General features: G+C 51.7%; 2 protein-coding genes across 2 annotated transcripts; one reads left to right on the forward strand and one right to left on the reverse strand.

The window, feature by feature from the left end:
- Positions 1-3795: 3795 nt before the first annotated feature.
- Positions 3796-5385, forward strand: Z517_03216 (uncharacterized protein; the record flags this gene model as incomplete). The annotated part of the gene is made up of 1 exon (XM_013432324.1): positions 3796-5385. The coding sequence occupies one exon, from the start codon at positions 3796-3798 to the stop codon at positions 5383-5385; it is 1590 nt and encodes a 529-aa protein (XP_013287778.1).
- Positions 5386-10587: 5202 nt separating this feature from the next.
- Z517_03217 (uncharacterized protein) lies at positions 10588-11517 on the reverse strand (the record flags this gene model as incomplete). The annotated part of the gene is made up of 1 exon (XM_013432325.1): positions 10588-11517. One exon carries the CDS (start codon positions 11515-11517, stop codon positions 10588-10590), a length of 930 nt encoding a protein of 309 aa, XP_013287779.1.
- Between the last annotated feature and the right edge of the window lie 1018 nt (positions 11518-12535).

Genomic DNA, 12535 nt, shown 5'->3' on the forward strand with positions numbered 1-12535 from the left:
GCACCTTGAGAACTACCCAGGTCGAGGTCCGGTATCGAGACCTCGACACAACGCAAACCAGGAGATGCGAACCCAATACCTGACCACCGAGGATGGCTGGTGTTGTTCCTAAGACAAGGAAGCCACCAGCACCACGAGCGAGCTGACTGGACCATGCGAGCTGCCAATATACCCAGACGCCAGCCAATGCTGCGAGCCTGTCACCAGCACTACAAACTCGAGGCACACAGGACGCGGGCTGTTGCTGGAGCGGTGAGTGACAATGCAGGATGTGTTCAGCTAAGGTTCGGCAGGACTTTTCGGATGTTTCATCACCAGGAGGGTATGGCAGGTTTGTTTAGGGTATGGATGACTCGTCCTTGTAGATCACAGCTAGTGTCTTTCAAGGAGTATACTGCTGATCCCGGTAAAATTACATTTTACCTTCCTCTTTGAGCGACAACCCAGGAACTTCCACGGGCCTGGGACCATACGAGGAGCGGTGTTCAGTGATACTGCCGCATGGATGAACTGGCGGCTTCTGGGGAAGGGTCCTGTGTTCGTATTCATCAGCTTACACGGGCCACCAATGATCTCGAAGACGACTCGCTGTAGTGCGTCGACAAGAGATACATCTGCAAAGAGAAAACTGAGAAGGCTGGCGGGTGTACTTTCCCCAAACGGCATGCCTTACCCAACCCACCGGACGACGGAAAACCACCACAAAAATATACGAGGATCTCTCAGGTAGACCTTGGTTATTGCGGGGGATTCCGCCACGTGGGTGGGAAGCCTTGTGGAGGGCCAAGATGTGCCACATTTCCGCAGCATATTCAGCTGTGTTGTCTGTGAGAGGATCTCCGCTGCTAGAGGCACCAGAGGTGACAAATGATGCTCAGCCATTTTCCTCGGAGGAAGCAGCAAATGTGGCGGTGCGGGTCCTCTGTGGTCGATCACAGCTCCACAAGCGGACAAGCAGCTGAACCCAGGTCGCCTGGACAAATGCTATTCGGTCGCTTGTATGGTCACCAGCCACACCAATACATTCTGCATGTCCGAGAAACCTGCGGTGTCTCAACCAACACATGGCATTTACATTACCAAATGGGTCAACGGGAACACCGACAGGTGACACAAAAGCCCAGACTGATAATTTACAAGAACGGTAATGGCAGATTGATATTGTGGCTTGGCCAGAGGACAGATCACCGAAGCTTTCCACTGGAATTCTCTGAAGGTCCAGCCAACCATTGGCAGGATGGGTAAAAGCCTTGCCCAAGAAGGGAAAAATGAGTGGCATATGCCTTCCCCATGCAGGTTAGGGTGGTGAGAATCTTGCACGAGCCCAGCCTGACTTGGCCTTTATTGGCTTTGGCCCGATGCTAGCCGAATATTGCCCTCAGCACCAATCAGGCTGCTTAGTTCAGCAAACAGAGTTTTCATTGCAGCTGCTCGATCGGAATCTGGACCGTAGGACCGCAGGACAGCCGGAACCGCGACACGCTTAGACGCAAGTCGACCCCATTCCTAGGGTTCCAGCCTTACCCAACGCTCCAGCCAAATGCGATGCAACGGCACCTCGGCACGTTCCTGCATTTAGACGAGAAAAATCGAAGTTCTAGAAGAAATACCCAACATGGATCCCATTCGGCCGGAAAGCCCCGCCCAGGACTCAGGAGAGCGAGGGTGTGTCTCAACCAATGTCTCAAAGAGGTCGATGAGATGCCGCGTTGCAATTGCCGATCCTAGCTGAATACCGCAAAGAGAAGAACACCGGAGAAGAAACTTCACCAGTCAGAGGAGAGTGCTACCTCGTATACGGACTACATGCAACATCAATACATGCGAGCTGGTCGGGTTATTTCAATTAGGCTGATACCCATTCAGCATCCCCTGGTTGTGCTGAGCAGGCACGGACCCAGGCTGTCGGATTTTCAGATTGGTCGTCTTTTGACATTACCAAGGAAGCGGAATTTGGAAGCAAGATATGGTTATTCAGATGGGGGTTGCGGGTCCTTGCTAACGTAAGGACACGTACGGAGTATATCGTGTGGACAGGAATTTGTGCACTGGCTTGTGCAGGTGAACAAGGGTTGACTAAGGTCACTTCAGTGGAGGTGGTGTGAGGGAACAACTCAAACCCCGGCGACCGGCGGGCATCGAGAGAACTTGAGGATCCGAGGGGATTTGGTCGTACGAGAGGGGAACGGCTGGGATCGGCTTACAGCAGCAAGAGCAAAAACCGAGCAGCCTGGATGATTCTCGGGATCGCTCGGGCTGTCGTCAGCGGTTGCCAGTCATTGGCCAGATCGCAACGAGATCCAAGCACAGCCACAGCAAATCCCTCATCGATTGGGTTCTGGTCAAGTCGCCAAGTCACGCAGTCTGGCCGATCATGACCCCGGCCCTGATTTACGGGTAGCAAGGAAAGGGCCTGGTGAACCCTACGTGGCCTACTTTTCAGATTCTTCCAGGCCTGGATGCGAGCATAGGGTTCATCCGACGATGCAATACGTGGACGTGAAGGCTCAGTGCGGTGCCAGAGACTCGAGTCTCGCAAGCAAACCACTATCTTACGATCTCGAACGGGCGGAAAAAGGCTATGCGTGACCTAGGAGAGATCTTGAGACGTGTAATCTACCTGCCTGAAGCGGCAAGCGACTTATGCCTAGAATTGTCACTATGGGCATCAGCTGGGTGCATTTCTCATGCTTCTTGGCTACTCAGAATCAGGCATGTGCAGGGTGCAAGCACCCGAAAGTCACTCTTCCGGTGCCCTTTCCATCAAGTCTGTTGGGGGATCACTAGGGGGGTGTCAGGCCCGGAGAAAAAAAGGGCTGCAGCCCAAGGGCATTACACAGGCCTTACCCGTAGATTACAGCTAACGGAAGCACCACCAATCGCCTACAACGATTTACCGAGCCAGGCCTTGGGAGAATCTCACGCTGCTTAACACCCTTGGGGGTAGGCCCATCACGCCCATCCCCTCTACCACTTGCCGGGTCCACCCCCAGCAGGGTCCGTCCGAGTTGCTCAAGTGCTCGTCCTAGTCTTGGGTTAAACTCTCGCAGTCACCGCAAGCCGGTAATCCCTGTCATCACGACGTCACCTTCTCCCCCCCTCCAAACAAGCAACCATCACCACACACCACGCAGCTTACCCTTACATTTTCTCCCCTGCAGTTTCCGCTGCCCTTCGTCTCTTCCGGCCGACGTCGCTTTTTTTCCTCAACATACACTAGACGTAACCTCAGCAGCACAAGGACTGCTCTCTTTTTTTCCACAATTGCCCTATTCGTATGCCGCTGGGGAACTGAGCCAGCAAATCTTATTTCCTGGTTCCCGAAAGAAACCAAAAGCCATATTTGACCATTGCTATTCCGCTCACATCACCGATACCTCCGCTTCCCATCTTCTCCTTCCATCCTGTTCGACATTGCTCTGTCGTCAGCCCTTGGAAAATCTTCCCAGTGGCCGGATACTCAAATATCCTGCCTGCATATAGATTTCGCCACTTCGGTCTTTCATACCTTTTCCTATTCCTCCCTCCCAAAGTCCACGTACCTTACGCCGAATTCTACCCAGATTCGATACCCACTCTGTACATTACCAATCTGTGAACAATTCTCGCACTCACGACTATACAACTGATACAATATCCTCGATTTTGAGACTCGCCTTCTCATCTTCGCCTCCTACACACTACACCACTATCTTCAGAACGACCTTGATGCAATCATCGACGTCGCTATCACAGAGCCCTACGATCCGCATTCAGAAATCGAGTCCTACGCCGACCCCTTCATCACAAGCGCCCATGCTGGCCCAGAGTACCCTAGTGGGTGGATGGAACGACGGGTATAACAGCCCAGGGGGTTACCTGAGTGCGCTGCCTAAGAATTTTCAAGACCAACGATTCCATAAAAGAGATTCGTCGGGGTCATCTGTAACCTCGCTGGGTCCGCCTTCGCCGCTCAACCAGAACAATATATACCCACATATTGTCGCCACATCTGACTCGAGTTTTCCACCTACCTACGATTTTGACTACACTCAAACTCCACACACGGCAAAGTCAGATTCTGCCATGATGTACCCCTCGAACTTCGCTGCCGTCGATATGAGGAGGATACACTCGACAGGCGCCGACGAGCGTGCGTCATATGCTCTCTCTGCGCCGCAGTCGGTTTCGACAATGAGTCACAACTCTCCTGCGACGCCGCATACTACATATGAGCCCGAGTACGACGAGAAAAATGTCTATGGTGAGGAGAACTCTGGCGAGGACGAGATGCTGTTCGATTACTTACAATTCGACCCAGGCTACACCAATGCGTACCAGCAGTCATTGCAAGATGTCTTTCCCGACCAACACTTTACAAACCCCATGGCTGCCTACTCACAGGCGCAACCAAACATGCAGCAGAGAATGGCCGTCAACGCGCATAGGCAGAACATGATGGCCGACAGACTGCAGGCTGCACAACAAGACCACCTGAGAACAGACTCGCCAACATCAAATCCCCGCGACAAGTCGCCCTTCCGGCAAAATTCTCCCTACAGTATGCCGGCGCCAACTCAGCGACCTCAGCCTACGCTGCAGAAGCAGCGCACCTCGATCTCGCCCAAGGAACTGATGTTGGACGAGCACGACGTTGACGATCACTCAACGCCACTGTTCGCCGCCGACCAGTCACAATCCATGTTCGCAACCCGTAGAACCCCATCGAACCTCTCGAGTTTCTACACCGCCGCCAGCGAACCGTCAATACAAGTTCCACCACAATATTCGTTTGTCAACCAGCAGTCGAGACAAGTAACTCAGGCAGGAATGCACGAAATCAGTCCCGAGTTCCCGGCACACATGATCTCGATGGAGTCAACTGCAGACGAATCATCGGAGCCTTCCAGCCAGCAGTCGATGCAAAGGCCTCGGCCACAGTCACAGGCTGCTGCGCCTCAACCGCAGCCACAAACTCAACAACAACAGCGGCCGGTTGACACATCATCTGACTCCGGCACCTACTCGTGTACGTATCACGGATGTCACCTGAGATTTGACACTCCCGCCAAACTCCAGAAGCACAAGAGGGAAGGTCACAGGCAGACTTCGCCGTCGTCATCCGGGTCGACCAATTTGGCGCTGCGCAACTCACAAGCTGGGCCGCACCGGTGCGATCGGATCAATCCAAGTACGGGCAAGCCTTGCAACTCGATCTTTTCTCGGCCGTACGACCTTACGCGACACGAAGATACTATTCACAACGCTCGAAAGCAAAAGGTCCGCTGCCATTTGTGTACCGAGGAGAAAACATTTTCGCGAAACGATGCGCTGACACGACACATGCGCGTGGTTCACCCCGATGTCGACTGGGTGGGCAAGCAAAAGCGCAAGAATCAAAAGTGAACGAGTGAAGTGGCTGGAACATTCACGAAATTGGTGCGACTGAGTCAGCCACCGAGTGCTGATGAACTAGGCCGCCGCAGGGCCTAGAACTCCGACGCGAGGGCGAAACAAACACGTCCCCCGGGGACTGCAGGATTGTTGTCCGAGTCCAAAAAAAGATCTACGCCTGGGGCCAACCGACGACAGACTCATACAACAACTTTTTTCTAACTGTGTATGACTAGCCCACGACAAACGCCTTGCGAGCTGTGTGTTTGCTTCTGGTTTGACCTGGACAGAACAGCGAAGCGAGGGATTTTTTTCGGGGCGCGCAATTTTTCCTTCAAGGGTGTTGGCTTGGCTTAGCTCAGCAATGACGTATGACGAAATGGGAGTGGTTCTTTTTCGACGCTAGCGGGGTATTGGAGGCCGGCAGGTCTTTCCGGATAAAGCATGGCGTCAGGCTCGAGGATCGGTCAAGCTGCAACAAATGATGACGACAAGACGAGGCTTCGCGAGGCGAGGCTGGCTATGAACGATTTGAATATGGGATGGATCTGCATGTGTTTGAGAGTTTTTCTGGGGATGATTCGTCACTGGATTGTGGCTTGGAATGTTTTCTATCATTTCTTTTTGGATTTTTTTCGCAGAAGACGCAAAAATGGGCGGACAAAAGGGGGGCAAGATCAAAAAGTGTTGGACCAGGCGACATACTGCACTTATACTGCATTGACCTTTTTCCGTATTGATAGACTGTACAACAGCTTGTGTTCATATGGTCACTATTATCTGGATGGGGTCACGGATCAGACGGAGGAAGTGTGTTCTGGAGCTCTGCTTTGAGGTGTTGCTCAAACATGCGATCACAGCACGAAGCCTTTTGTACATGATTCATACATGAGATTGTTAAATAAAACCTTTCCTCTAACGTCCAGCTACTCAGTACCTTGTAGGCTTTACTTGTGGCTTGACATGACGGTTGAGTATTTCCTGCATTTCCTGCATTTCCTGCATGCCTACGCGTACGTGTACAGACGTACTTAGACAGTTTAACTGTGTCGTTCTTTCTTTTCTTTCGCTCCGAGTTTCAGTGCGAGATCACATTCTTCTCCCTTCTCAGTCTGGCTCGTTCTCGTCCCGTCCCTCTCGTTCTCGTACAATTTCGCGCACCGATTCGAGCGAGTCGAACGAACAAACAGCCAGACAGACAGACCACCTAGCGCCTACTGAGTATTTGCTTGTCGGCCAGCGATGAGACCATCTCAGGTGTGCGGATCAGCCGACTGACTGACTGACGGACGGACGGACGATAAATCCGGGAAACGTCCATGGATACATGGTTCCATGGGCCAGTGGTCACCGCAGACGCAGCAGCACACTTTTACAAGGAGTCTCAGATCTCAGATGCAAGCTAGAGAGCTCCTTGTAGGAACTAAAGTAACTCCTGGAGACGAGGTTTGTGTTGTGGGGGTCATACGCTTGCTTGCAGCTTGCAGCTTGAGCTCCCCAGGAGACCGATGGTCAAAGACTAAAACAAAAGTTCCGTGATGTCTCTCTCTCTCTCCCTCTCTTTGTGGATGTTCTTGCCGGGTTTCTCTTGTTCGCTCAATCGGTCGGTCACAACTTTCAATAGCTCGGAGCTCAGAGCTCTCTCCTGAGCTACAAGTACGCATCTGGTGATGGTTCGCATAGAGTTCGGCAGCTTCGAGGTACTAGTATGCATACGAGTAGTACTAAGTACCGCGTACGCAAGCGGCATTCTCTGCTCCTGTGGACCGCGCGCACATGTGAGGTATGTACTGAGAGCTGCTGCTGTCTCAGAGTGGGAGGTAGGGGAGCAAATAGCGGCATCCCGCCCGGTCTCAACGACCTCGCTCCATCTCCATCCATCCATGTCTGATAAGAAACAGAGGGGTTTGCAACATCTGATCAAACCTAACCTAGTAGTTGGGCGCGCGCACTTTTGCATCGGCTCGATTGTTTGATCCCATGACGCGTGCGAGTATGTGGAAGTCAACCACATTCTCGAGGATTTGCTGTAGTCAATTGTTTGCTTATTGCTGGTTGCGCCAGCCAGTGTCACGACAATACGACCCCTGGCTACAACAAATACGAGTTGGCATTGTCTGCCAATACGGCAGCGATGTTCATTAGATGTAGTACTTTTGCGTGGGTTGTGCTTGTAGGGTAGTAAGAATGTGGTTTGGCATTGCCTGATGTAGTGGTCTGACAACCACGGCATTATCGGCAGTCAACCATTGGATATTGTCTTCGCTTACAGATAGACTCGACTGGATGCAGACCTATTTCAGAAAATCTGGGCGCTGAAAATCTACTTACCGACCGACCCAAGTTTTCAAGAGCTTGCTTGCTGCACCATGCAGGCTGGAGCTGGAAACACCTGACAATCTGAATCAATCCAACTAACACACGGCTTGTTCCAGGCCTCGAGAGTTTCAAGAGTCTGGTAATATTCGTGTAACGACCGTCCAGTGGTCCGGTTATAGCAGCGGCTGGCCGGCCACGGTCGTAAGTTTTTGACCACATGGAAAGGAAAGGTTACTTGATCCTAAAGAGATGAATTGAACCGCTCGCTACTGACTCGTACAAGTATGAAATGCCCCTGAAGCATTCTTTCTTCGGGAACAGCCTAACCAGAACAGCCACCAGCCAGCCCATGTGCATCGATTGGGGAGGCACCCGCAAATTTGGATTTGGTTGAAGCCCTATCAATGAACATTCCTTGGCTCAGTGGAGAGGACGGCACAACAACCTCGACACTCGTGACGAGACTTTGCCGGAAAGTTAGCAAAGCATCCAGAGACGCATCTCGAAAACTTTGACCACGAAAATGAGCGAAACGAAGGAGCGAGCGAGCGAGAGCTTGACATTGATTCTGCATGTACAGGAAACACACGAATAGACCGACAGACTCACTCACTCACACACTCGCTCACTCGAGAAGGAAGGTACGTACTGATGAATGGAATGGTCCAGAACATTCTGGCACAAGTTCAACTCCAAGTCAAGTTCAGCCCAATCAAATCAGGCCACAGACAACAGACAGACAATCATTGCCGGTCCATCAGTGATCAATGAGAACTTTGAGGTTGGGTTAGAGAGGCCGATCTCGCACCCACCAAATGTAACGCTCTCGTGGGTACCACTCTTGGAGGGACACTCTTGGAGGGACACTCTTGGAGGGACACTCTTGGAGGGACACTCTTCGCCGTTGGGCAGCCCACACAGCCAAACCCCAAGCACCAAGGTTCCCTACCCGAGCCCGATACCCGATACTAGTACTAGTACCCGACGCATGCATGAGCAAGGATTATGGGATTCAAGAAGTTCACCATCTCTGTAACTGCATGCACTGCACCTCTGGGCAAGTAGCTGGGATCGGGAATTTGCGGGGCCTAACTACTACTTAGCACTACTCGTACCTTAGCCACGCACACCTAAGAGTACGAGGCCTAACCTCCAGAAGATTACTCGTAGGAGTGAGTGCTCGGCACCGTTTCGTCTGGCTGCCCGGCTTGCTGGCCGGCTGACTCAGTATAGCATTTGTCAAACGTCGTGCGGAATGTAAAATGTCGCACGGGAATGAAATCACTTACAAAAGACCGAGTAGTATGGATGGATGGATGGACAAGGGAACTCGGCACCTCGGTCTCCGAGTGACTGAGTGAGTGATTGCCTGACAATAGCCGTCCGTTGTAGGTTATGCAATGAGGTTGATTTGATTACATGAGCATCATCTCCCCCGCGGTAGGTGGTAGGCGCAAACTCCCAATCAGGTACTTGCAAGTACTACTAAGTAGGCTAGTTAATATCCTCCGAGCGTGTACAGCCTTACTTGCTTCGCCTCTCTTTTACCTCTACCCTTGTGTGGTATCTGCAGAGTTACCTACTTGAACTGTACAAAGTCGAGGCTCAAGGCTGCGTCGGCGCCGCGTACGCACGCAGCAGGTAGGGAATACGGAGTACGCATCCGCTTGGTGCACCGACCTTTTTCCAAAATAGGCATCTGCACATCCCCAAAGGAGGTCTGGCCAGGTAAACTGAGATCAACCAACGCCATAGCCACTACTAGGATCTGAGTAGTTATTCATTCCCCTTGGCTCGCTGTAAGGCCACCGATCGTGCAGTAAGTATCAGCGTGAGATCCCGATTGGAGGTATCCTCAACCGGGCAGGGGATCAGATTGACCTCATTCTCCCACCCCTGCACGATAGAATACCAAAACTACTACTTCCTGGCAATGGTACCCGCCACCATCTGAAGATCGATCGATAGATTAGTATTGATGAATAAAGGGGTACTACTACTTTAGCCCCCTCAGATAGTTTTGCTCTGCTCTGATGTACATCAGATACAATGCCACAGGGTACCCACGGTGCCGAACTACTACTTCCTTCCAACATGAGCGAGTGAAGTGCTGGGAAGGCCTAATTAAAAAGCTAGTAAGACCTTCAATTACCACTTGTAGAGTCTAGTCTGGTCAAGAACTCAACTTCTGTAATGGAAGGATCCTTTCTTCGAGGCAGTAACGATTGCCCGTTTTGGAAGTCCCAGGTTTTGTAGTCCGAAAAAGGAAAGACCGTTGACTTGAACAGTGTTGGGATGTTCGCGGGGTTACGACCCAATGGGTTTTGGCAGACAGGGAGGCCGGCCAGAGAGACGCATTAGCATCATCCGTGTAGCTCTTGATGGATGGCATTATTCAGAATTGGAAGAGCATGCCATTTACCTGGTAGTATTACCCCTTTTGGCGAAATTCGTGACGCGTTTAGAACCTTTTCCAGTAGCTCAACTTTTCCAGCTTGGAGACCGAAAACACCTACCGATCAACTACAAAGTAACCAAGGCACGCACTGTGAACTGCACTGTGCACATGACGAGTAACAGCTTGAAGTACTAGTATCTAGCTTCCTGATGCACTGGTCGCAAATGCTGAGTAGCAACGACGTGAAGGTTACCTTTGTTGCAAGTCAAACTGATCGCACCAGTAGCCGGACTATGGTCTTCTCCAAATCGCAGAGGTTTTCTCTTCCAAAGAAGATGCGACTTGGATCTAATATCACCACTCGTCATTAAGCAAGAGACGCATACCGCATGATATTGAGCCCAGGCCAAGGCCAGATCTTCTGCTACTACTATTAACCCGTGTAAGTCACAATGCTAGGTGTACGCCTTAAATCCAACCAAGGGAGGCTAGCACAATCAGTCTATTGAGATCGTTCGACCCGTCCTGACGCGTTCAACATGCACAGGACGCGATTCCAACTTGGCCATCCACTCCGGAATCTGATCATTCGCATCAGCGTAGGCCGACGACGGTGTTCTCCTAAAAGAATCGACATTGGCCAGAGCATTCGACAGCGTCCTTGTGCTCGACTGCACCAGATTGACCAGCTTCCCGAGCACGGCAAACTCCATCTTCAGCTTGACTGAGTAGATGAAACTCTTAAACGCTCTTTCCATCGTCCTCAGGCCCTTGTATTCCAGAGACAATAGGGCGATGTCCATGAAGATGATGACGGTGTTGATGGTCAAGAGTTCCCACATGACCCTCCGCGTGCCCTCTTTAGAGACCAAGTTCAGCAGCTGCACCGTCTTCCACAGGTAGATGCCCGAGATGATGAATTCTTGCACGCAAAACGCCGTCATTTGTATCTTTTCCATGTAAAAGAGAGCACGATCAAAGGCGCGCTGCTCTCCGCCGTACGCCTGCCCGTACTGGAAAACCGTGGTGAGGGTATGGAAGATGAGGGCGTCCGTGATGATCATCCACTTGATCCCGTTTAGGACCTGGTGATTGCGTAGAATGAGACCCAGACGTGAATACAGCACAAAGGATTGGCCGGTGATCATCATGACCCAACCGATGGTGCTGAACATCTGGGCGGCCCAGAAGACGAGGAACTCAAAATACTCGAGCAGGAACCCAAGGCAGTAAGGGAGGATGCCGACAGAGGCGACGATGAGCGCGGCAAAGTAGAGGCCGTGCCATTCTCGGAACGTGGTCAGGATGGTCAACAGGAGTTCGACGCAGTTGTACAGCGACAGGGTCATGCAGGTGACGACGATGATGGCTTCGGCCGTCCATTCATTGTGAAAATCCTGCGATGCCTCAGTTTGAGGTGATGACATTTTTCTCCCTTTGCACCGGGCACATGAATCGTGAGGCAGGAGGCTCGAGGAGAAGGGGATCGATGTCGCTGGGTTGACCCATTGCGCGATACGACTGCGATCAAAATGAATGAGAAGTCTAGATGGTGAGAAGTTAAAGGCGTCTGAAGAGACGTTACACGCATGTTTGACTGAGACGTTCACTGTACTCTTGTAACACTTCAAACTCGAAAGTGCTTCATGAAAGTAAGGCTGGTCAAGTAAGGCTGGCGGTCTCAATCTCCCCACAATTTCTACCACTGGCTTCTACTGACCGGTGAGGCGTAGTGGGCGGCGGGTGACTGGATGCCTGGAGCCTCCCGCTTGGTCTTACCCATTAAACGACTTGGGCAACCACTCACCGGAAAGCTCTCCAGTTGCACGCCTAAGCTAAGGACTTGGTAAGTAAGCAAGTACCTGCGTTTGTGGGTGATTCTGGGCGGGTGGCCTCGGCGGGTCGTGCCTTGCTTAACCGGACGAGTGCTCCTCCTTTCATCGTCAACGCAAAAGATGATATCTAGAACTTCTGAGAGTCAACCATCAAGAAGGACACGAGCCAACCGTCCAGTAAAGCGGACAACGTCCTTTCTCCCGATTCCTAATTCCTATCTACGACCTTCAGCCAATCGAGTCCCATCATCAGCCGCAGACTGGATGGCGACATAACCACCCTCACGTGCGGTTCTAGTAGCCCAGTCCTCTTTTCCCAATACTCAAAAAAAGCTCCCTGCGCCCACACGTTGTCTGTCTGCAACACTTACCTCAACAAAAAATGTCCATCCAGGACCGTTCTGAGCGGGATCGAGCGGGACACCTTGTCCGGGAATACTTTCAGGCATAGGAACAATCACCCACCTACTAGTAGAGGTTGTTGAACAGTCTGTCTGGTTGGTTGGCGCCATACGGCGGACATCTCGCACAACTCTTCCCAACTTGTCAAGCCCATGGGGGTGGACATTACCTTGTGGTCACTGCGGACTGGTTACATATGCACGAAGAT

Source organism: Fonsecaea pedrosoi, assembly GCF_000835455.1.
Source record: "Fonsecaea pedrosoi CBS 271.37 unplaced genomic scaffold supercont1.2, whole genome shotgun sequence".
In the NCBI taxonomy this organism is placed as follows: Eukaryota; Fungi; Ascomycota; class Eurotiomycetes; order Chaetothyriales; family Herpotrichiellaceae; genus Fonsecaea; species Fonsecaea pedrosoi.